At 38.7% G+C, this 25,856-nt stretch overlaps 1 protein-coding gene across 1 annotated transcript in view; it reads left to right on the top strand.

Moving 5' to 3' along the window:
• Positions 1–25,856, top strand: part of LOC135273585 (low-density lipoprotein receptor-related protein 2-like) — an 84,144-nt gene that overhangs the window by 15,268 nt on the left and 43,020 nt on the right. The window contains exons 8-22 of the mRNA XM_064372774.1: positions 1,324–1,516; positions 3,300–3,425; positions 4,416–4,546; positions 7,085–7,222; positions 7,620–7,901; positions 9,832–10,071; positions 11,225–11,344; positions 11,454–11,570; positions 13,501–13,878; positions 15,029–15,277; positions 16,469–16,680; positions 17,474–17,658; positions 18,677–18,905; positions 21,104–21,281; positions 22,825–22,953. Coding sequence (XP_064228844.1) covers positions 1,324–1,516; positions 3,300–3,425; positions 4,416–4,546; positions 7,085–7,222; positions 7,620–7,901; positions 9,832–10,071; positions 11,225–11,344; positions 11,454–11,570; positions 13,501–13,878; positions 15,029–15,277; positions 16,469–16,680; positions 17,474–17,658; positions 18,677–18,905; positions 21,104–21,281; positions 22,825–22,953 — 2,907 coding nt within the window. The remainder of the gene's footprint in view (positions 1–1,323; positions 1,517–3,299; positions 3,426–4,415; positions 4,547–7,084; positions 7,223–7,619; positions 7,902–9,831; positions 10,072–11,224; positions 11,345–11,453; positions 11,571–13,500; positions 13,879–15,028; positions 15,278–16,468; positions 16,681–17,473; positions 17,659–18,676; positions 18,906–21,103; positions 21,282–22,824; positions 22,954–25,856) is intronic.

Below are 25,856 nucleotides of genomic sequence, written 5' to 3'. Positions count from 1 at the left end.
CTACAATCACCTCTAAACCAAGTGGATACTTCATCCAACTTCTCACAGGCCTTAGAGGAAGGGCATGACCACTCACCCCTTCCTTGGTGCCCCATCCCCACCTGGTGGTCATCATCAACATCTCTCTCTCCTTTGCCTCTAACATTGACACATTAACCTCCAGCCATGCTCCTAGAACATATAGAGTTTTCAATCTCTGTCTCTGTCAACCACCCCAGACCTCCACCTTGCCATGTGGTCCATTAGGAGTCAGTGCTCTCAGACCATCCTATGCATCCCTCCATCTCAGCACCCGTTACGCTTTTATTTTTGTCTGTTGGCCTAGTTGCCGCCTCCTCTTTCACCACCTCACTATGAATTACCCTGAGGGTGGTGTCCACACTTCTTTTTGGATGCTTCACTTCCCTTTGGCTTGGTTCCCTCATCTATAGAATAGGAATGATATTAAGGCCTACTTGACTTAGTGGCTGTGATGATGGATGTATCCATGTAGAGTACTCAGTCCAGTTTCTGCCTCATAGTAAGTGCACATTTAATCTAAGCTGTAATTATTATCACTATTAGCAGTACTGTGTTTTCTAAATATCTAGTCAATTGTCTATCACATAGAGAACTTTCTTTTCACAATTCGCTGGATAAATGAATAGAAAAAGCAGTAGGATTTTTTTCTTCCTACTGCAAAGAAAGAGGTATGGCTGTTTATTCTGATTCAGATTGTCTTTAGTGAAAAAAAGAAAAAAGAGGGAGAAAAGAAGGTGTAACAACTACATAAAGAGGAAAGTGGTTTTTTTTAAAAAAAAAAAAAAAAAAAAAACTCAGTTCTGATTTTCCTTCTGGTATCTCTGCTGGTCTTTTCCCAAACTTGGCAACTTTGTGGCTGTGGAAGACTGTTGATGAGAGGGCTGGGCGATGATACCTCAGGGTTACCCTCAGGTCGTACCTGGTGGTGTCAGCTTATCAGAGCTGTCTCCGGGTGGTAGTAGGTGAACTCAGGTATCTCTTCTTCAGATGTTCTGCAGTGAGAAATTTTTTCTGGAAGATTGAACATGGGAGTATATCCAGGCCATACCATTCCTGGTTCTGTTTGTCAGTATCATATCTATTCTTTGAGATCCGAAGTTTGAGGAATGGATAGATTCTACGTTTATCTCATGTTATTGCTCAGCAGCTTACAGAGTTTTTTTTTTTTTTTTTTAAAGAATTCCACATGTATTCCTGAAATACGCTCTAACTCTGACACAAAATTTCAGTATGCATTAGTAGGAAAGTTGATGTCTTACAAAATATATTTAGCTTAAAACATGTCCATATTTTAAATTATAGGAAGAGAAATTCTCGCAGCTAACAGGGTGGAAAATGTTGAAAGTTTGGCTTTTGATTGGATTTCAAAGAATCTCTATTGGACAGACTCTCATTACAAGAGTATCAGTGTCATGGGACTAGCTGATAAAATGAGACGCACAGTAGTTCAGTATTTAAATAACCCACGATCAGTGGTAGTTCATCCTCTTGCTGGGTAAGTGTATTCATGTTTTCCTAAGAGCTTGAAACTGTATGTCTTTTACAGTCATTGAGAAGTGATGTCCTCGGGATTTGGTAAGCTCAGCAAATGTAAGATTGAACTGTATTAATTGAAATCACCTTAAATTTTATCTCCTTAGCATAAGCTTCACTATTCATTTTTCTCCTTCAAAAACTTTATTCTGGGGGAGTAAAAAAATTGTTTTTAAACCCAAAACCTTTCTTCTAAGTTTTGGCTTTCCTAGTCTTCATTGAAGTGTAGTGTTTTTCACAGTTGCAGAGGACCAAACAATGTGATATAGATTCAGTAGAGAAGGAGTCAATAGGCAACGGAATTAACAGAAAAGACTCAAATTCTTTCCCTGCTTTAATATATTGATATAAAGCTTAGCAAAACTTGCTTAATCATTCAGCAGTTTTCAGCATAAAAAGTTTTTCAGACCACAAAGTTTCATGTTTCACTGTTCTGTAATTGGTGGTGCCAGACAAGGAAAGACAGAAGAGTTCACAGTATTCCTTTTTGCTTCCTACCTACCTTTCTTATTTAAATATGTTTAACAGCTACTGTATTTATTCAGAACAAATCTGAGCTATGTGTTGTATATGAGTGGAATGATTAAAAAAGACGGCTGGTAACTCACTAACGCCTGATTTCCCAGGGAACATCTGTCCCTGTGCTTCCGTTAGGTGTATAATCTTACCGGCTCCCAAAGCTAGTTGGTGAAGGAGGTATGTGTAAACACCCATTTTAGAGAGAATGAATCTAAGGCCCAGTGAGATAAAGTGACTTGTGAAAGGGCCCGCAGCTATTGGGCAACGGTCAGTATTCAAATTCCAGACCTGTCTGACTGGAATGCCTGTGTGCCTGAGAAAGTCTGCTGCCTCTAGAGTGTCTGCTTTAATTTTCTCTCTGTAAGATAATAAAAGAAACACATTTTAAAACTGATGTTATTATTGATAAGAAATCTCGTTGCCCTATACCAAGTTAAACAGTTTATTTTTCTAATGAATTTGTCTTAACCCAAACCTTTGGCCTCTGGTTTTGAAAAACTGTTGATTCCTTTCCTGATGACTCTTTCTTTTAAAATGATATGAAGTAGTTACATTTTAGAAAGTTACATTTTGGAAAAGACTAATTTTGATTCTTCTGGACCCCATGAAAGAGAAAAAGAGAAAAAGGTGTTTTTTTTTTTTTTTTTTTTGCCTCTAGACTTATCTTTTTCTACTCTTCAGAGTATTAAAAAATGCCTTGGGTAAGATACTGTTTGCATTGCATTGATTTGGATGCTCTCCTCATCCGAGATGAATAATTTCCTGGAAATTTATCAATTCCTTATGGAAGAATGACTAGAGGATTCTGGATATTTAATCCAGAGAGAAAGAGATTGAAATCTGTTTTCTTGCTCTGCTTGTGGTTTATTATTTTATTTAACAGCATGGAATATTTAATAGGTAACCTGAATTGTGTCTTGTTAGAGAATATGTTAAACAATAGTTTTAGGTTCTAAAGTCTAAGACAGTGGTTCTCTTCTCTCAATGCCCATTTTAATGCCATTTGTATTTGTGGCTTTGGTTACATGTTGATAACTAAAATTTTAACTGAGAATTATGTCAGTTATACACTAAATATGTTTATACACTAAATATATTAAGCTCAATTGCATATACAGAAAGCAAAATCAGTTGCAGTATCTGGAGAATCTGTTTGTTCTAAATCTCTTGAAGTCATGTAATTTGTCCCAGTGTTAACAGCCTTGATTTATGACTACTTTTTCTAGGTATCTATTCTTCACTGATTGGTTCCGTCCTGCTAAAATTATGAGAGCATGGAGCGACGGATCTCACCTCTTGCCTATAGTGAACACTACTCTTGGATGGCCCAATGGCTTGGCCATCGATTGGGTGTAAGTAGGAATCATCATCCCCGTTACTTAGTTCTCTTTTACTGCAGAACACATAATGAGGCAGTCTGGGGTGGTACGATGGAGTAAGGAAACTGGGACTGCTTGCCCTCATAGAATTTTAAATAATTAATTGGCGATGGGAGAAGAATATTGAATGAGAACACAAAGAACATAAACATAGTTGGCCAGCTACTGCTGTGGTGAAAACTAATGAATTCATGAGTATTCTGAGGAAATTACTAGAGAAAGCTGAATGACAAGATTTAGTGGAAACTCAGGATGGGGGAGGTGGGTCCCAAGCCCCATTGGAAGTAGGGTACAGATTTGATGAACTACAGGCTGTGTGTAATTTCTTACAGGGAGTATCTTGAGTTTAGGAAATCTTTGGAGCCAATCAACAAATGCACATTTGCTTACATACACGTTGGGAGAACTTTAAAAGTATAAGATATGGTTCTCAATAAATCAATTGTCTATCTAGGAATATAGGAAAAGGGATAGAGTAAATAAGCTTATAAAGATGAAAGGCTGAAGTAACTTATGGGAGAAAAGAAGGGAAGAAATGTATTTAACCTTTAAAACGTAGATTACTACCAATGTTTTTCTTAACTTGTTGATTTCACAAGAAGAAAAATAAAATTCCTGGCTCAAAGATAGCAACATTGTAAGTTTTCTAAGTTAATTAATTGAAAGCCACTTCATGAAAGTAGCTGTCTCTTTCTGGGGGACATAAAACTATGAAATTTTTAATAAATGTAATTTAAATTTAAAAAACTTTGTTTAATAAATATGTCAACTGACCCTATTGTTTTTGAATGAGCTCAGTAAGGGTACTCTGATAGTTTTTGGATAAGAGGTAACTAAATTTTTTTTTTTTAATAAAGATGGGGTTTCACCATGATAGCCAGGCTGGTCTTGAACTCCTGACCTCAGGTGATCCACCCACCTTGGCCTTCCAAAGCGCGGTAACTAAATATTTTATTATTGTAGTGCTTCACGGTTATACTGGGTAGATGCCTATTTTTATAAAATTGAGCACAGCACGTTTGATGGTTTAGACAGAAGAAGACTGGGCCATATAGAGCAGATGACACACCCATTTGGACTTACCATGTTTGGAGGTATGTTTTAAAGCAAATAAAAGTGCTTATTGTTTTTATACGTTGCAAGTTACAACAGTAATCTCATCCTCGTGGCATTCTCACAATCCCAGAAAACTGGCCCCCTTAAAATGAAAAAAATTTAAAATAGTGCTGTTATATATAGACAAAACATTTGGTTTGTTGATGGTGTATTTCACTTTTAGATTGTGATTTTTTTGGCATATATTTGTATAATGTTGACAATGTATATGGGTACAGATTACATGTATTGTACAATTCAACATCCCAAATACTTAGTTATACAAGTATCACATGAGGAAACAGTAAATTATTGCCTTCATTTTCAAGAATAAAGCAGCAAGAGCTGTTAATAGTAACTGTTGTAGCATTTCATTGTTCTCCAGTGTTTACAATAATCTCATTAGACATCCCTGTGCAAAAAACCATGACACATATTCATCAACTGTATGTTCACTGAATGACTTTGAAACTTTTTATTCAAAATGTTGGGGAACTGACATCATCTTTGTTTTATAGAAGTGTTAGGTTATGCTTTATGAAGAACAGCAAGACATACTAATTGTTTTTTCATCAACCTTTCCAAATAATTTCATGCTACTAGTGAAGATTGCTGGGAAGCATGAATTCTGAGTGACTACAGTCACAATGAGCACAGCCAATGCTCACCTGCCTTCGCAGCTCCCCTTTTGAGTGCAGGCATGCTGTTGTGAGTTGAGTTGCCAGGACTAAGAATGTAGCCCCAAGAAACAGGTGGTTTGCTTAGTCTTGAAAACAGGAGCTCTGTGAATGGTTGTATAGCTTGTGCACTGCATAAAAATGCCAGGCGAAAAGGGTAGGGAGAGACTAATATCTATCCTGAGTCTGTTTGACAAACCGTGATGACTCCAGTTAAAGGGGTCCTGTTTTGTTTAGGTCTACCAAAAGCCCTTCGTATATGCTAGTTGTGTCCCTGGCTGAAACCTCCTACTTTGAATAATTAACATAGTGCTTGAAAAAACTAGACACTCACTATAAATCAAAGACTTTCTCACATGTATAGAACGTATGTGTGACATGTATAGAATGTATGTGTGGAATGAATAGTTAGTAAGTATATTGCATATCCTGTCCTGCTGTCTGTTTATCTGTGGAGGAGTGTGTAGTGTTTAAAAAATGCGCATGAGATTTTTGATGAGTTAATTATAAATACTCCTCCTGTTCCCTTCCTGCCGCCACCATGGATTTACTCCCATTTCACTAATGATGTCAGACACACGCTATTTGCTGTCACCTAGAAACATTTAAAAAAAGTTGAATTTTGCCTGTTCTGGGCTGGAATGTTTTAGGATTCTAGAAAATGTAGTTTTAGTATCTTTTGGTTTCATCAGTATGAAAAAAGTGAATGCATACCCATGAGGGCAACACAACATTCCCAAAATAAAATAATTCTTTGTTTCTTTCAGCATTGCCTTTCATTGTGAATTTCTTTTGGAAAGTTCTTTTGTTGTGCAACACCATAGAAATTATGTACCCTTTTACTAAAGGGCTAGATCTTCTTGATTGTGCATCATGGAGAACTAAAAGACTTATCGAGCTCCTTACTTTTTAAAGCATATTAAGCCACCTTTGTGAGTAGTGGGGCTGGGGTTGCCAGTCTCTAGAGAGAAGATTTAGGGAGTCCAGTGACTGATTGGGCATTGATTAGACCACAGATAAGGAGACTGGTCAAATACAATTTATGACATCTTAAGCATTTTCTGATTCGTTAGGGCTTTCTAGTTAGTTAAACAATCATTAAAGAGAAAGTCAACATTGATGCAATTCTTTCTTTTAAAAATAGGTTTACTTTCCTGCTGCAGTAGTTAGTGTAAAGTGAACATGATTAACTTTTTGTTGTTTAGAAACTTACATCACTTCTCTTACCATTCTGAGCGTCATGGAACATTAGTGGTGTGGTTGGAGGTGTATGCACGCTTGTGTTGAGATTTTTATTGATCCTCAAACATACGCTGAAAGTTTCTTTTGGGGCTATACTTGTACTTTTCCTTCTCAACAACTTCTTATTTAAGTCGAGGGTAAAAAAAAAACAAACAAAAACCCAATTCGAGTGTTCTCATTAAAACATAGGCTATGAACTGTTTGACCTGGGAAGGATCTCAGGAATGATTCAGACTGTCTCCTTCACACAGTGTAGTATTTGACTAAAAGCACTCAGCAGGAATGAGAGCGCAGACCCATGAGTCCTCATTTAGTGCTCCAGAGAAGATTTCTCTGATTCTTATTTTTACTATTACCTATGCAGAACTAAACTCAGTTGCTACTAAATGCCATCATAAAGCCATATGTGCTTGCCTGAACCTGAACCCTGGTATTATTTACATACAGGCTTCCACAGAGCATTTCTAGAGAGTAACAAGTCATGGAAAATGATTATGGAAACATACTACAGATATTTATGGAGGAAGATGTTCATATTTGCAAGAAGTGTTGCAAGCCTATTGCATTTTCTCAAGTTAGCTGTGACTGAAAATACTAATCACCCATATTTCTTCTCAGAGCATTTATTTTTTACCGACTGGAGACTGGGTGCCATTATTCGAGTCAGGAAAGCAGACGGTGGAGAAATGACAGTTATCCGAAGTGGCATTGCTTACATACTGCATTTGAAATCGTATGATATCAGCATCCAGACTGGTGAGTGAGATTGCCCTTTTTTTTTTTTTTTTTTTTTGGTATGGGTTTATTTATTTGTTATCGTGACTCCTGTTCTCTTTAAGTACTTATTACTTAAAGATCTAGCTCCTGGTAGTTTTATATTCTCGTCGTTCACATAATCTAAGAGTGTTAAGACTTTAAATCTCTGTCCAATACTGCTATAGCCTTAAATGTGTTGTCAGGAAAAACACATTTTGGGGCTTTTCTGTACTTAAATGGAGTGTTGTATTTGGCAGGTTGATTTCCAAGAGGAAGGTACTTTTTAGTGTTGGGTCTGAAAAATGTTTTGTCCCATTTGTTTTCCTTCACAAATCAAACCCGTGACCCACCTAGTGAAATGTACATGATTGACTACCTCAGGGCTTTGCTTTTGCAGGTTCTAATGCCTGTAGTCAACCCACACATCCTAATGGTGACTGCAGCCACTTCTGCTTCCCGGTGCCAAATTTCCAGCGAGTATGTGGGTGCCCTTATGGAATGAGACTGGCTTCCAATCACTTGATGTGCGAGGGGGATCCAAGCAATGAACCACCCACGGAGCAGTGTGGCTTGTTTTCCTTCCCCTGTAAAAATGGCAGATGCGTGCCCCAGTGCTATCGCTGTGATGGAGTCGATGATTGTCACGATAACAGTGACGAGCAACTATGTGGCACACTTAGTAAGTAGCTATGCACTGGCGATATTTCCTGGGATGCATAGAGTAGAGGTGGGCTTTAAAGAAAATAAGCAAAAGCTTGAGTTATTTATATAGGAAGAAAGATCTTTTAGAATTTCAAGGCTTTTAGGAAATTAAGCAAGACATTTCATTCATAATGTTATGGATGGTTTCTAAGCTTGATTTAGACTATCTTCAACAAATTTTCTCTTTGACATTGGCTGTTTGGACCAATGCAGTCATTACATCTTAGCAAATTCCTCAAAAACTCAAATTGAAATAAACTAGATCTGGCCAGGCAAGGTGGCTCATGCCTGTAATCCCAGCACTTTGGGAGGCTGAGATAGGAGGATTGCTTGAGTCCAAAAGTTTGAGACCAACCTGGGCAACATGGAGAAACCCGGTCTCTACAAAAAAATACAAAATTACAAATAGCTGGGGCTATTACAAAATACAAAAATACAAAATTACAAGTAGCTGGGACTACAGTCACATGCCACCACACCCAGTTAATTTGTATTTTGTATTTTCACAAAATTTGTAAAATACAAAAATTTGTCCTTGGGAGGCTGAGGTGGGAGGATTCCTTGAGCTGGGGAGGTTGAGATTGCAGTGAGCCAAAACCATGCCACTGTACTTCAGCCTGGGCAACAGAGTGAGACCCTGCCTCAAACAAACAAACAAACAAACAAACAACAACAAAAACCAAAAATAAACTAGACCTAACCTTCATAACTGAGAGGCTAGTATCACAGAATAACTACTTGCAATCATAGCCTTTGAAAAATCTCATGTGTTATATTTTTCCCCCATGTTCGAATAAAACAAGTTAACAATGAAATGGTAATCTTAACTTTGTCTTTTGATGGTAATCTAGTCTATATAGTTTGAGGCCTAATAAACACTATTGCAGAGGGCAAAAGCATTACAATAAAATTTTTAAAAAAGATAGAGAACAGTTGAAGTCTCAGAAATCTCTATCAAGGTGAAATTCATACTAATAATAACTTTTCTTTTGGAGAGAAAGAGGAGTGACAGATTTGAAAGAGTCAAGTGCTCCTTTGCACATTTTTCTGAAATTTCTTAAATATCCATGTTTTTGTGTATTATCTTCTTGTTTCTAAGAGCACAGCATTTTATCTTAATATTTTATCTATTTGCACTTTTCTTTCTTTTTTTTTTTTTTGAGACGGAGTTTCGCTCTTGTTACCCAGGCTGGAGTGCAATGGCGCGATCTCGGCTCACCGCAACCTCCGCCTCCTGGGTTCAGGCAATTCTCCTGCCTCAGCCTCCTAAGTAGCTGGGATTACAGGCATGCACCACCATGCCCAGCTAATTTTTTGTATTTTTAGTAGAGACAGGGTTTCACCATGTTGAACAGGATGGTCTCGATCTCTTGACCTCATGATCCACCTGCCTCGGCCTCCCAAAGTGCTGGGATTATAGACGTGAGCCACCGCTCCCGGCCTCTATTTGCACTTTTCATATGACACATTTTCAAGCTTTCTGTAGTCTGAATTTGAAATTGTGGTTGGAAGAAGTACAGCTTGAAAGTTAAAGATGAGCTTTAGAGTCAGTCTAACCACAGCGTGAATCATAGGCAGGTTCCTACATCTCTCAAAGCCTCAATTTCTTCATCTGTAAAATGCAGATAATTATAGGTACTTCATAGTATTCTTGTGAGGATTTAAAGTGAAGGTATATAATGTGTGTATGTGCGTGACTTAGAAAAATGCATGTACTATGATAAATACCAAATAAATGCCAACCAGTAATGATGTTAATGATGGTGGCATCACTTGGTGAACGTTTCTCCTTATTATGTACAATGCCTCCACTGAAAAAGGTGAAGAACTGGGCCTTTACAAGGCAAGAACTCATTTAAAAGGTTGTAACAACAAATGTCTTCATAACTAGTTTGCTGCTGTTGTAGATAATACCTGTTCACCTTCGGCATTCACCTGTGGCCACGGAGAGTGCATTCCTGAACACTGGCACTGTGACAAGCACAACGACTGTGTGGATGGCAGTGATGAGCAGAACTGCCCCACCCAAGCACCTGCTTCCTGCCTTGACACCCAGTACACCTGTGATAATCACCAGTGTATCTCAAAGAACTGGGTCTGTGACACAGACAATGATTGTGGGGATGGATCAGATGAAAAGAACTGCAGTAAGTTTTGAGCTAATTTCTCTTGGTTGGTCAGCCTCAAAAATAGACTTGAACAACCAAATGGCCTTACATTCTTTCCTCTAAAGCTCCTGCAATTTTCATTGCCTCTTCGATTCCACTTGTCAATCTCTGTATCAATAGGTTGTAAGAACAAAGGCATGTGCCTGCACATGGGATGCTTAGCGTCCACCTACAAGTATTGGGTTCTATGGAAGCAAAGCAAGGACTGTCTCTGATGCCAAACACTTCAATTCAGATAGGAATTGAAAAAGTGAAAATTTCTCAACTATCTCTTTATATATTTAAAACAATTTTAAAAATCATATAAACATATCCAGACCTTTGGCTACTGCAAAGTACTGCAAAGTAGCCTTTGGTACAAGCAAAAAGGCAACAAAATAAAGAGGCAGAGAAAATTTAAATTTCCATTAATCTTATCCACCTGCTTTTCATCTTGCCAGTTCTGCTTTCCTTTAGCTTGTTTTATTTCATGTCTTCAATAATAGTTTAAGGGGAGCAGAGTTCCCTGGGCTAAGTTCTAGTCCTGGTTGCATGACTGGGCAAGTCACTGCCTTTTGCAATAGATGAGCTTTAAGATCCCTTCAAGATCCTGTCTAGCTTTCATATTCTATGAGCCTGTATTTAATATAACTTTATGTTGTGGGTGGGACCAGCCACTGCATCTGACTCCAAGGATATGGTCTTAACAGCAAGGTAAGACCCTGTTTTTAGCATTTTTCTGTTTAGGCTTTGGATTAAATCCAGTTTTGGGGGTCTGTCTACACGCTGCTACTAGGCATGTGGGTCGTGCTGGTTCTTTTGCCTAATTGGGTAACATTGCTTGGCTTTTGTCTAGAGTCATGGACTTCATAGTATTCATGAAATGTAGTCCCTATCCAAGCACATGATGCTCACTTTCTAAATGTGGTCTGTTTTCCCAGGTGTGATCACAGTTTCTGACTCTCAATTCTAAAACCTATCCTAGTTTTGAGTTCTTTTGCTGAGCTGACTTTGATAATGTGGCTGATTGGAAAGAATTTTGAACACACGTACAATTGAGATAACTTCTGTAGCTACTTAGCCATTTTTAGTTTGGCTCTGGTACCTGTTGCACAGGAAATAAACTTACTGGTTTTGTTTCAGATGACATTAGATTCGACAGAGACATGCCAACCTAGTCAGTTTAATTGCCCCAACCATCGATGTATCGACCTATCCTTTGTTTGTGATGGGGACAGAGACTGCGTTGATGGATCTGATGAGGTTGGTTGTGGTAAGTGCATTGCTTTTGTTTTTATTCACAGTGTTTATTTAGAAAAATCTCAGTGTTTAGTCATTTTAGCCCTGAGCTAATTTCTAATGCGTTTCTCTTTCATTCTTAGTATTAAACTGTACTGCTTCTCAATTCAAGTGTGCCAGTGGGGATAAATGTATTAGCATCACAAAACATTGTGATGGTGTTTTTGACTGCAGTGACAACTCGGATGAAGCAGGCTGTCGTAAGTAACACATACCTAGCATGTTTCAGACAAAGGGATCATTTCATTTTTACCAGTATTGATATTACCAGAAATTTTCCCTAACTCAGACAAACTGGGGGAAAGATAGCCTGAATTACAAAGTATCCTCAAAGGAATGCAATGTTGAACACACAATAAAATTGAGTAGACATTTCCAAATAATGTTTAATTAGTGAATCAAGTGGTTGTATAAATGGACACTTCAAATAGTCCTTTTGATAGGCTAAATATTTCTTAGATATTTTCATTCTCACTTTTAGTTTTTCTCAGGAATTCCCACATTAGTGGGTTTAAACTTTTGAGGCTTTACTCCATATAAATATATTTTACTGGTTCCTTTTAAGTTTCAGTAGAGAGGTCAAATCATGGTGTAGAAATGGTATGGAGCCGTATTTGGTGTTGACTCTGATAAAATTTATTCTTTGTGCTATTATGTGTTGAATATCTGCCAAGATGTTATTTATGGCCTTTGTCCTTAGACTGTGGTAAGGGAGATTATAGAAGGCAAGAGACAATTAAGCAAGATAGACAGTTATAAGGGTCTTGGAAATGGTGCAGATAAAATTCTATGGAGGTTCATAGAAAAGAAATTTCTTCTAGTTGGAGGATTCAAGTAGGACTTCATACAAAATAATTCTGATGGATCTATAATCTTCACAGACTGGAGGCCTATACTCACATGATTTGTTATTTGCTCACTTTTTGTGTTAAATGGATTTTAGACTTGCAAAAACTCATCAGTGAGTTGAACCTTTGTTTGAACAATGGTGTTTCAGACCTTGAAAAGTAGGTTTTCATGAATTTTCCTCCCAAGTCAGGAGGTAGTGTATAAAGCCATGGATTCAAAAGAAAAGTTAAATAAAATGCTTATGTACTTTGTAGTTTTCACAGCATCTAGAAATTCCTAATCACCAATTTTCCTGTTTCACATTGAAAACATAAAATTCTGTGATGAGTTGAGGTTAAACTGTCAATTGCTGCTGGCTTGCTGTTGCCTTGTGAGATCCCTGGGAGAGAGTTTCGGTTTACCCCTGTGAAAAGGGAAGCAGTGCTTACCTATCTCTCCAGGACTGCTCAATGCATAGTGGAAAGTTTGCAAAGAATTAAGTATTTACCATCACCTTTAGTTTACTTAGTGTGTGCTGGTTTCATTGGGTGTAGTTCATTTGAGGGAAAATAGTAACACCCAAACATGATATTAAACACATAAAGTTCAAAGTAACCATAGCTATTTAAGCTGTATTACAATGTTCTGGTGATTCTTTCATAGAAAGATAAATTTTATTATTGAATCTGCAATTGGAAGAACATTAGAAACATAAGAAACAGAATGTTCTCTCTTTTTTTTTTTTTTTTTTGACGGAGTCTCGCTCTGTCGCCAGGCTGGAGTGCAGTGGCACAATCTCGGCTCACTGCAACCTCCGCCTCCTGGGTTCAGGCAATTGTCCTGCCTCAGCCTCTTGAGTAGCTGGGACTACAGGCACGCACCACCACGCCCAGCTAATTTTTGTGTTTTTAGTAGAGATGGGGTTTTACCATGTTGGCCAGGATGGTCTCAATCTCCCGACCTCGTGATCTGCCTGCCTTGGCCTCCCAAAGTGCTGGGATTACAGGCGTGAGCCACTGTACCTGGCCCAGAATGTTCTTTTGACACAGGTACTTATCTTCTAGTCAGCAGTGTGCATCCTGTACTTTGTTTGTTGTCAAATCCACTAGTTGCCACACAGAAATATTTCTATGTGCTAACTATGTGGAAGAAGACTGTATTATTTAGCTTTCAGTATTAATTTTGTCATAGTCGTTACTATAAATCTACTATTGGATCCAAAATCATTTCCTCTGAGTTTAGGCTTTAAAAGGGATCATGAATTACATTCACAAGCCCATTTCTCCCATGTTTTCCTTCTAGCCACCAGGCCTCCTGGTATGTGCCACTCAGATGAATTTCAGTGTCAAGAAGATGGTGACTGCATCCCGAAGTTCTGGGAGTGTGATGGGCATCCGGACTGCCTCTATGGATCTGATGAGCACAATGCCTGTGTCCCCAAGACTTGCCCTTCGTCATATTTCCTCTGTGATAACGGAAACTGCATCCACAGGGCGTGGCTCTGTGATCGGGACAATGACTGCAGGGATATGAGTGATGAGAAAGACTGCCCTACACAGCCCTTTTGCTGTCCTAGTTGGCAATGGCAGTGTCTTGGCCATAACATCTGTGTGAATCTGAGTGTAGTGTGTGATGGCACCTTTGACTGCCCCAATGGGACAGATGAGTCCCCACTTTGCAGTAAGTTTCCTGACCACAGTTTACTGACCATAAACTCATTCTGAACAGTAGCCTGGTGTGTATCACCATTGTCACAGTCACTGTGTAGATTTTTAGGAAGGTATTTCAGTTCCTCTATGAGTTCACATTGGCGTAGGGGGTAACCATAATTGAATTAAAATACATCACCATTGGATAATTTTCTGATTAAATTATTTGCACTTGGTTATGTGTTTTTACTTCTTTTTATGTCTTTGTTTAAAAAAATAAGACTAATTGAGGACATTAGATTGTCAAATTAAATTTGATTCTGTTGGTAATGTGCTCATTAATTTTTCTAACTTTAATATTTTCTAATTTCAATCAGAACTTGTCACAAAAAAAATGAAGTCCAGGGATTTGTGTTGCTGTGATTAAAATGCTGTGATTGGCATGTGATCCTAATTACTGTCATTTCTTTCTTTCCTCTTTAATCAGTGCTCACTCTCAGATGAACCCCAGCCAGGTATGACTGTGAAGTATTTCAGATTCTTATCGTATGTGTTGCATTTGTTCTGAAAATGTCCTGATTGTATTAACTTACTTCCCTTTCTAATGCATGTTCTGTGTTATGACTCTTGCAAATATGTTAGAGTACACATGTGAACTGTCTTAGGATGGCTTTAGGCATTTTCATTTTGGCTCTGAAAGTAAGGCATGATGATGTGTTAGTGGATCTGTGTACTCTAATGTTTCAATGGCCTTCCCCTTTGTTCACTTCATAGATTTTCTAGTCTTTTCTCTTAAATTTCTGTATGGATAGAAGAATTCAGAGGAAGAAAATGAGAAACAATTTTAGGTCCTTTGCATGCTCTATCAATGACACTTCTTCCTTGATGTCAACATTATTTTCCCAAGGACTCTCATTGTATTAAATGGAGTTATACTATCAGGCTGTAGTGAAGAAGGCAATTGTATTCCAATGGATAGGAAGGATGGTAAATCCTCAGGCAAATCAGAGCAAACCCTGAACAGCCTGTGGAGCACATCCAAGTGAATGCTGAACTTAGTTCTTGTCTGAGCGTCATCTTGAAGGTGGCATGATACTGCATGCTAACTATTGTATAAGAATGAATCAAAGAAGCATAGATTCTTGAATTTCTTTTTTCATTATTTTCTTTCTTTTTTCTAGACCAGAACAGCTGCTCAGATTTCAATGGTGGTTGTACTCATGAGTGTGTTCAAGAGCCCTTTGGGGCTAAATGCCTATGTCCATTGGGATTTGTACTTGCCAATGATTCTAAGATCTATGAAGATGTAGATGAATGTGATATTCCAGGCTCTTGTAGCCAGCACTGTTACAATATGAGAGGTTCCTTCCGGTGCTCATGTGATACAGGCTACCAGTTAGAAAGTGATGGGAGGACTTGCAAAGCCACAGGTAATTGCTGAACTAACCCTAGCCAGTTTATCAGCATGTCCTAGAGCTTAAAATCAAATGGCACATGTAGGCATTTGACAATGATGATTAGGAGTTAGATCAACTTGAATCCTGGAAAGATTATGCAATCTCTTTAAACCTCTATTTTTTGAGAGGATTAAATGAGGTAACATACATTAAATTCTTGGTGTATTTTGGAAAATAGAGGTTAAAAATATCCAAGTAGACTTTTTTAAAGTATTTAAGATAATATCAAATGGTTTTTATATTACTTAAAATGACTTCTATATTAATTTAAGCATCTTTATATAGTGCTTAATTAATTGAATTCAACCAATATTAATTTAATTTCTGCTATAAGAAAGTGATTTTTTACTATGTATTAGGATATTGATTTGATCGCTTTCAAAGTGATCAAATAAAGGAAGCTAAAAGAAAAATAGAAAGTTTCTTTCTTTGATAATTAAAAGTCTGGATGTCGGACAGTCCAGGGCGTGGGGCTGCTCTGTTTTCCTCATCATGTAACTTACATCAAAGGTTCCAATTCTTCAGGCTTTACTTTCTCTTAGAAAGTAGGAAAGGGAAAGAGAAAGTGGAAGGCAAGCAGCTTCCTTTTTAGAATATGAAATTTGGTTCATAGTTTCTACTCACATCCTATTGGTCAGAACTTTGTCGTGTGGTCACTCCAAACTTGAGTGGAGAGAGACACCTCTCCGGTCAGTATGTGCCAAGCTAAAACTTGGCATACTTTATTACTAAAAAGAAAAAGAGAAGAGAGGGTGTTGGGAGAAATAGAACTCTCTGCCGTAGCTTAGGGCCTCAGAAAACATAAATATTTAAGACATGATTCCTGCTGTCCAGAAGCCTACAATCTATTAAATAGTAAGGAAGATAAACAAAGTACAAAAATAAATACGGTAAAAGGAAGAATGTAAGCATAGTTTACTTTAGACAAATATTTAGAAGCACATTTAAATATAATCCAAGAAAGAGTCTATTATAAGTACTCATGAAAATCAGCTAACTATTAAGGTTAAGAATGAAGTGATTAAAAGCATTCCCCCGACTTACTATAGTTTGGAATTACACCTTCTTTCTGTTACCAAAAGTGTTGAATCAAATATTTTAAAGAGTTGTTTTATGTTTTCTCCCAGTATCATTGACATTTTTGCATTTTTTTTTCTTGTACAGCATCTGAAAGTCTGCTGTTACTTGTAGCAAGTCAGAACAAAATTATTGCTGACAGTATCACCTCCCAGGTCCACAATATGTATTCATTGGTCGAGAATGGTTCTTACATTGTAGCTATTGATTTTGATTCGATTAGTGGTCGTATCTTGTGGTCTGATGCAACTCAGGGTAAAACCTGGAGTGCGTTTCAAAATGGAACGGACAGAAGAGTAGTAAGTACATTTCTGTTGACCTTTGTCCTGGCTAGTTCCCCTGTCTTGGGTGTGTTTGCTGTTATTCACCAGTGAAAGAAGGCCCTACCTCATCTGGGTAGCTCTCATGGTACCTTCTGGGCCACGTCACACCCAAGATACCTGCATGTTCATAACTACAAATTTATGGCTGTTTTAGATAGGAGGGTGGGCTCTGAAGGCAGATATATGATTCGCAATTCCAGGTCATGTGATGCAGATAATTCACAATATCTCTGAGGTTCCTTTTGTGGTCTTTTCTAGTGGATGAGAGCAGAGGAAAGTTAAGAGGTTGCTTTTCTTAGCTTTAATTTAGTTATATTTCTCAATCCATCTCCCAGAATTTCAGTTTCTCGGCTCCTGATAGTTACATTTCCTCTGCCTCTTACAACTTTATTTTGTAATTGTTGGTGCTTAATTAATAGAGATCTTATTCTTTGCATGCAAGCACTATGAAGTTTTGTAATGTTGCCAACTAAACTAATGGAGAGAGCTTTTGATTAATTGCAGAAACTTTTGAAACCAAAATGAAATGATGCACTAACCCAACAATGCAATTATCTTAGAATATTCAGTGCGACAAAATCTTGTATACTTTTCTCAGAAAACCCTACTGTTGATTTGGTGGTTAGCTACATGGGAAGACAAAATTTTCTAATCTCCAAAAGTAATCATAGGACAAGTTAGATGGTTTAATCTAGATTTTTATATAATATCCATGTTTGCATTCATTTATTTACTCTAGAATTCACTCTTTGCTCACTTTTGTCTTTAGGTATTTGACAGTAGCATTGTCTTGACTGAAACTATTGCAGTAGATTGGGTAGGTCGTAATCTTTACGGGACAGACTATGCTCTGGAAACAATTGAAGTCTCTAAAATTGATGGGAGCCACAGGACTGTGCTGATTAGTAAAAACCTGACAAATCCAAGAGGACTAGCATTAGATCCCAGAATGAAGAAAGACTTTTTTTTTTTTCAGTTATGTTGCCTTGACATGGTTATGATGAGGGAAAAACAATAACATGATGTTGCTGATAGGCAAAATTTAAAATGATCCCTTGTTTAGACATGGTAGGTGTCCAACTGGGTGTTGCTATCTCGCCTTTATTTGAATTATCTTCTTCATAAAGTACATAAGAGCAATTGTTTGTTCACTTTATTTTAAGAGCACATTGATTTATTAGCTTGGCAATACAAGTTTTGTAATGTCATATTAAAAATTAAGTTTCTGATGACTGCATGCAGTAATAGTCCATAGAGGGGCCAGTTTGCTATAACTGTGATAACTCATGATTATACAGCAAAAAAGCTAGATTTTTCTGCTTCAGTTTTATGTCATTTATTAGAACTCCCTTTTAAGTCATATAAGAGAGGTAGTTTTTGCTTGCTGGTCCTAAAGGGAAGAAAGAGAAATTCTCCCACGTGTTTGGAAATTTTTGAGTTCTTCTTCCCCTGAATTTACTTAGATTTTATAACTTTGATTCTTTTCTGCAGGATGGTAAATTAGGCAAGTTATGTTCAATGTGATGTTGACTTCCTAGATATTGTGAAGTATTACACATCTGTGAAATTTACGATGAATCCCTGATGAAGAATAAATTCATTTCCTTATCTAAAAACATGACAGGGTAGACAAACAAGGACAGATGGATTTTTCTAGATCAACTATTTGTGGATTGTATACAAATATGAATTGGCAATGAGACATTTCAATGTCATAATGTACAACATTGTGACATTATGTACTATACGCTGTATGAACACTATAAAAATACCCAGATGGCTTGGGATTGCGTTATAATGACAGTTTTACTTTGTGACACTTAGAGGAAATAATAAACTCTGTGCATCTATTCTAACCAGAGGTGATTTATTTTAAGCAGGGCATAAACAGGATATTGTGTTATTTAAAATGACAGTTACTTATCATATTTAAATATGTCCCCTCCAATTGGTAATTCGTTTCTTTTCACAGTGCGCATCTGCTGTTCTGGTCTGACTGGGGCCACCACCCCCGCATTGAGCGAGCCAGCATGGACGGCAGCATGCGCAGTGTCATCGTCCAGGACAAGATCTTCTGGCCCTGTGGCTTAACTATTGACTACCCTAACAGACTGCTCTACTTCATGGACTCCTATCTTGATTATATAGACTTTTGTGATTATAATGGACACCATCGAAGACAGGTGATAGCCACTGATTTGGTAAGTTGGTGGTGAGGAAAACCAAATTAAAACTACAGTTGTGGATAGGTAGAAATCAGACAAGTATCAAAAAAGCTAAGAAATTAATTTTCGTGTCATAGACATTATCAGGTCAATCCAGGAAATCCAAGCAATAGTGAGAAGCAGTCTATCCCATATGACTAACAGGAAAATGAACGTTTTCATTCCAGTTCATGGTCAAATTGTGCCATGTCCAGGAAGGATTTTTATAACTCGTGTGATTTAGTTGAGCTGTAGATGTGAATCTGTTGCTTCTATACCTTTAAAAATTGTGTCAACTGGCCGTGCGCAGTAGCTCATGCCTGTAATCCCAGCACTTTGGGAGGCCAAGGCGAGTGGATCACCTGAGGTCAGGAGTTTGAAACAGCCTGGCCAACATGGTGAAACCCTGTCTCTACTAAAAATACAAAAATTGCAGGGCATCGTAGTGCTTGCCTAGAGTCCCAGCGACTTGGGAGGCTGAGATGGGAGAATCACTTGAACCCAGAAGGCGGAAGTTGCAGTGAGCTGAGATTGTGCCAGTGCACTCCAGCCTAGGCTAGAGAGGAAGACTCCATCTCAAAAAAACACAAAAAATTGTCAAGCAAAAATTAATAACTTGGCTGGTTACATTGTCTGACACTTGTAATCCTAGCACTTTGGGAGGCTGAGGTTGGTGGATCCCTTGAGCCCAGGAGTTCAAGACCAGCCTGAGTAACATGGCAAAACCCCATTTCTACAAAAAAAAACAAGAATTAGCTGGGCATGGTGTGTGCCTGTAGTCCCAGATACTTGGGAGGCTGAGGTGGGAGGATCACCTGAGCTCAGGGAGATCGAGGCTGCCGTGAGCTATGATTGTGCCACTGCACTCTAGCCTGGCTAACAGAGACCCTGTCTTCAAAAATAATTAACTAGATTTATATTTCTTGGTCAAATTATAGCCTGTTCCTTATGTAATATTTTTTATTCAATAGATTCTGTTGAATTTATTTTCACAAGTTAAATGGGAAAATACAGAAAATACATATTTTATCAAAGAGCTGTTATTGATGTCCATTAAAAATAGGAATGCTTTTACACTTTTGGGGGGAGTATAAATTAGTTCAACCATTGTGGAAGACAGTGTGGCAATTCCTCAAGGATCTAGAACCAGAAATATCATTTGATTCAGAAATCCCATTACTGGGCATATATCCAAAGGATTATAAATCATTCTGCTATAAACACACATGCACACATGTGTTTATTGAAGCATTATTTACAATAGCAAAGACTTAGAACCAACCCAGATGCCCATTAATGATAAACATATACACCGTGGAATACTATACAGCCATAAAAATGAATGAGTTCATGTCCTTTGTAGGGACATGGATGAAGCTGGAAACCATCATTTTCAGCAAACTAACACAGGAACAGAAAACCAAACACCAAATGTTCTCACTCATAAGTGGGATTTGAACAATGAGAACACATGGATACAGGGAGGGGAACATCACACACTGGGGCCTGTTGGGGGCTGGGGGCAAGGGGAGGGAGAGTATTAGGACAAATACCTAATGCATGTGGGGGTTAAAACCTAGATGATGGGTTGATAGGTGCAGCAAACCACCATGGCACATGTATACCTATGTAACAAACCTGCACGTTCTGCACGTGTATCCAAGAACTTAGTAAAAGAAAAGAAAAAAACATGTCATTATTTGTAGTTGCTGTGACTTGAAGGAAAGATACACCTGTAATAGATTGATGTGATTCAGTGAGTGGCAGCACGAGACAGTGGAAATAGCAGGGACAAGGGTGCTGATGATGGAGTAGGGGCTGGGGTGTGGCAATGGGGGTGAGTCTCTAAGCTCTCTAGTTCCATCTAACTTCTAACTAGTAGGTGATCCTGATATACCACCTTTGCTTTCTGTGCTTCAGTTTTGTCTTCATTTGTAAAATAGATGCCCAGTGTAATTATCAAGACAAACATAAAGAGTAAATGACACGTGAATGTGAAAGGATCTTGAATAGTTTAGTGGGGTATAGGAGAAGTTGTGTATTTGTTGCCATTCTTTGGCACAATGACTTCCTTCTGTTTTTAGTAAATAATGACATGCTAAAGGAAACCGTCGTCTTGAGCAGATATCCTCTGATGCAGTGCACCTTGGCTGTGACTTTTGGGTGAGGTCTCTCTCTTCTCTTCTGCCTCACAGGTCATACGGCATCCCTATGCCCTGACTCTCTTTGAAGACTCCGTGTACTGGACTGACCGGGCTACTCGTCGGGTTATGCAAGCCAACAAGTGGCATGGGGGGAACCAGTCAGTTGTAATGTACAATATTCAATGGCCCCTTGGGATTGTTGCGGTTCATCCTTTGAAACAACCAAACTGTGAGTGGTACAGAGAAACATCCTGCCTGGAAGTAACTTGGAAAAGACTGCCCCTGGGAATGCTAAATGCACACTGTTACAGACACATTTCTTTGGGCAATACATTTTCCTTTTCTCTTTACAAACCACCCCACTCCAGGCTTTCCCCAGTTCTGATGTTGCTGTTACTTTTATTTACCATGGAAAATTCAAACCATGGATATAACAACAGCACATCTGAATTGTATCATTTCAGCAATTGGCTGCTACCTCTGTGACCCTCATGTGAGTCTCCCGTTTCCTCAGCTTACAAATAGAGTACAGACAAGATAGCACCTTCGATCCTCTTACCGCCACCGCTCTGTGATTGAAAGCAGCTTTCTTTTAGGACTAGTTTATTATGGCACCACTGCCTTATAGGTGCTCTGCTGTAGCCAGCACGAGTCGTCCTAAAGTGCGTGGTATGGGTGGCCAGGTGATTGAAAGATTCGGCTTCTGCACTGTTCTTCCTGGTGGGAGGGGGAGATAAGTCACGTAATTGTCATGTAATCGTCTCTCCTCAAAACTCTCCAGCTGTTTCTCACACACTTCAGAGCGTGGCTGCCGCTACTTCCCGGCTCTCTTCTCCCACTCGCTGTTGCTACATTGGATTTCATTATGGTCCAGAAGCACAGCAGGACACTTCCCGCCTCTCAGCTTCTGCCCCAGCTCTTTCCTCTGCCTGGAACTTCTCTCGTCTAGATCTCTGCATGAGCTGCTCCTCATGTCATTTAGGATTCTGCCTAAATGCCACTTTTTCAGAGGCCCTCATTGACCACTCTACCTAATATAGCCACCCCCTCATAATTCATTTGCTCTTTACCCTCATGCTCTGAAATATCACTCTTTCTCTCTCCCCCACCCCCTCTCTGAGTTTAGTTGTTTCTTTTTGGTAGACTATACACTCCACTTTTAGAGCATCCCCAGTGCTTAGAATGGTGTTTGATATACAGTGAATACCTACCATTTTTCTGGTGAATGAATGGACTAATAATCTATTAATAACATGGTATGTGTAATAGGAATATATAGAATCTAGGGAACATCCTGTGTGGGGGCCACACAGGATCCCAATTTTCAAGGTGCAGAGATGCACAGAGATATCATCAGTAGAAAAATAAAAGATTATCTAACCAAAAATCTGGAAGACTCTAGGTAAACTTCAAGGTCACACATCAAACACACAACTTTTGTTTAATGCAGAAAGATCTCTTTTAGGTCAGACAAGGAGACAGATTATTTGGCATCGTATTTCTATTCTGAGTTCCAGATTACTCAGTGGTGGTTTGTTGATAATCCAGTTATAGAGTGGCTCGATGTGTAACCTTGAGTCATTCTCTTGTGTCTCTTTTGAATTCTAAGTTGAAAGCCTAATGCTAGGGAAGTTGAAAGCGTAAGTAGTTTAGGGAAAACAAAACAGCAGCGGTAACAACGTATTTAAGCCCTCCCCACCGCCCAGTACTCTGTTTTGATTTTAATGTGGAGGCTTGCCACTCACCAGGGCTTTCTTCTCTTTCTCATACAGCCATGAATCCGTGTGCCTTTGCCCGCTGCAGCCATCTGTGCCTGCTTTCCTCACAGGGCCCTTATTTTTACTCCTGTGCTTGTCCTTCAGGATGGGGTCTGTCTTCTGATCTCATGAATTGCTTGAGAGGTATAGTATGCTCCTTATGTGTGCTCTGAAGATGGAGCTGGTCATAGTTTGTGCCCAGCAGTGGAAACTAAACCCACTTGCGACTGAATGTGTGCTGTCCTTTGATTCCTTAGGTGTCTGCAGAATGATGTGTGTTGTATGGGGTGATGTCACTGAGTGCCTTGGTTGTAATATAGTTTCTGTAGATGGAGCTCATGTTATCTGTGCATGTGATTGAACAATCGGTAACCTCATATTTTCTCTCACCTGGGTACAGTTAGACTTCTCTGACAAGCCATGATAATGGGAAGTTCTAAATTCTGCACATGAGAAGTAGGTTCTCAATGTTTGTGTTCAATTTTTCATGTCCATTGTCTCTTTTTTTGGGTCGGGGGGTGGGTGGAGATAGAGTCTTGCTCTGGCGCCCAGGCTGTAGTGCAGTGGTGCAATCACAGCTTACTGTAGCCTCCACTTTCCAGGCCCAAGCAGTTCTCCCACCTCAGCCTTCTGAGTAGAGGAGACTACAGGCACATGCCACCACGCCCAGCTAATGTTTGTATTTTTTTTGTAGAGACAGGGTTTTGCCATGTTGCCCAGGCTGCTCTCCAAATCCTGGCCTCAGGTCATCCACCTGCCTCAGCCTCCCAAAGTGCTGAGATTACAGTTAGGAGACACTGTTCCTGGCTCCATTGTCTCATTTTTATTCTTGTAACCAATAGTCAATGCATGTTCTAGCCTGGGTCTTCTGACTCCAATTTCAGTATTGTTACTGTTACCATCTGATACTTTAAGAAGGAGAATTGTCTCTGCATGAGATATTATAAGTGACTATTTGAGCAATTTAATATTTTTCTCATCCTAGAGATATTTTACTGGGTCGATAGAAGAGTGTGTGGAGAATTATACTAAGTACTTAAGAGAGTAAGAAAAGAAGGAAAAGTTGCAGCCAGTTCACAAAAGAGATTTCTTCTGGAGTGTGTATTTGTGCATAGTACACTTAAAAAATAATTCTTGATTGCTTAAAAATCTAAGAAGTTACTCTAAACCCAAGTTTCTTTCATTTCTCAGTGAAGAGGTGTGAATGAATATATTTGGATACTGATGAAAATTGCTGTAGACTTCAACTTAAATGTTTAATGATCACACATTCCTAAATTAAGGGATAACAGAGTCCTAATCTAGAAGGAAATTTAGTCCTAATCTGGAATGAAAAGTGTATACTGAATTCAGGAAATTTTTAGTGTTTAGAGATTATGCAGATGTAGGCTTTCTGAAAATCAAATTCCATCAGCATGTAATATTGTGCAATGATACTCTCATGATGAAAGATTTTAATTATTGGTAATTCTCACAGTGGGACTGGCATTTGCCATTTTTCCTCAGAGACTTATTATGTACCTAATCCTGGTTGACATTGTTTAATTTAGTGTGTCCCCAGAGTCTTTCAGGAGAAGATTAAATTGGGCTGTAGACATTTTGGATACAAAGCATTCTTTCAGCACACAAAGATTGTTGAATTGCACATTGGGGGTTGGTGTAATTAACATTACTCTCTGATGATGATTGATAAGTGTTAATTTTAAATAGTGTCTTTTGTTGTTTCACAAATAATTCCACTAGTGGTTTTCTCATGGGTTGACTTTACTGAAGTGGAACTTTTTTGGTATTTCCCAGTTGGTTTCAGAGCACCAGCTGAGTAAATGATTGCCAATATATGTTAACTGAAAAAAGGTTTCCACGTTTTTTTTTCCCAAAAAGAAGTTTAGAAAACTTGTTAACATTTGTAGGTGGAGACATTTTACTTGATTTGACTGTTGAATAGCTTTTAAAATAGTGTTTACTAAGTGGCTGGAATATATGTGGAAGTGCTTCTGTGATACTGCTAAATATAAAAGCAGATATTGCACAATATTGGCCTTGTAAAAACATGCATTAAACAAGTCTGGAAGCAAAAACACACGAGTGCCAATAGTGATTATAGTTGGGTAGCGGAATTATGAGATGGTTCTATTTATTTCCAATTTTATGTTATAATGAGTGTTTTCTCTATATGGGACATTTTTTATTCTTTAGAATATATATTCCCCGTAATGCCAAAACCAAATAAACAAAATTCAAGCCAAACATCACCTCAGCAACCCTAAAATTACTCCAAATACAAATAGACTTCTGACTCAGTCTCAGCAGCACAAGGCACTTGCTTGAGTGATTTTGTGCAAGATAAGAGGACACTCCTTGCCCTTGCTCCAGGGAAGGCTGCAGTGCTGATCAGCTTGTGCAGGGTATGATTTAAGGAGGAACTAGGTTTGGGGGTCATATATATTGTCATTCAATTACAACATTGATTTCCCATTCCTGACTATAGTGTCTTCATGACTCTGCTGACACTAACATTAATGGGATTATGACGTGAAAAAATAGAAGTAGGGAGATAATCTTTAGTATCAAAAGACAGAGATACACTGACCTAGGACAACTTACCTGTCACTACCTCCCGAACTCCTTTCCATCCAACCCTAGATGCTTCTGTGCCTACCCCTTCATGCCGTTGTCATGATGAATTGTAAGGGCTCATATACTTGGTCTTGCCCTCTAGATGCTATGTTCCCTGAGGACAAAGCCTGTACCTGGTCTGTAGCTGTATGCTTATTGCCAGTGGCACTTCTTGGTACATGGCAGCACTCAGTAAATGTTGAGTGAAAGACAAGCTCTCCAATATCCATTTTTGCTCTTTCCCCAGTTCTCTGGTTTTTACCCATTTGGTCCTTAGATACGTGTGCAGTGTTGTGAAATCGCTTCTTTTTGCTTTCCCATATAGCACTTTGCAGGCACCTCCCTGTGCCACCTGTTGTCTTACTGGCCACTTCCATTCTATTGCTCCCCTGGTGTCATCCCCCACCATGACGATCACAGTTTCAGCCAGT

The sequence above is a fragment of the Aotus nancymaae genome, unplaced genomic scaffold (assembly GCF_030222135.1).
Source record: "Aotus nancymaae isolate 86718 unplaced genomic scaffold, 86718_ANA_hifiasm-v0.15.2.pri h1tg000008l, whole genome shotgun sequence".
In the NCBI taxonomy this organism is placed as follows: domain Eukaryota; kingdom Metazoa; phylum Chordata; class Mammalia; order Primates; family Aotidae; genus Aotus; species Aotus nancymaae.
This window is presented reverse-complemented; position numbering and strand designations above follow the sequence as displayed.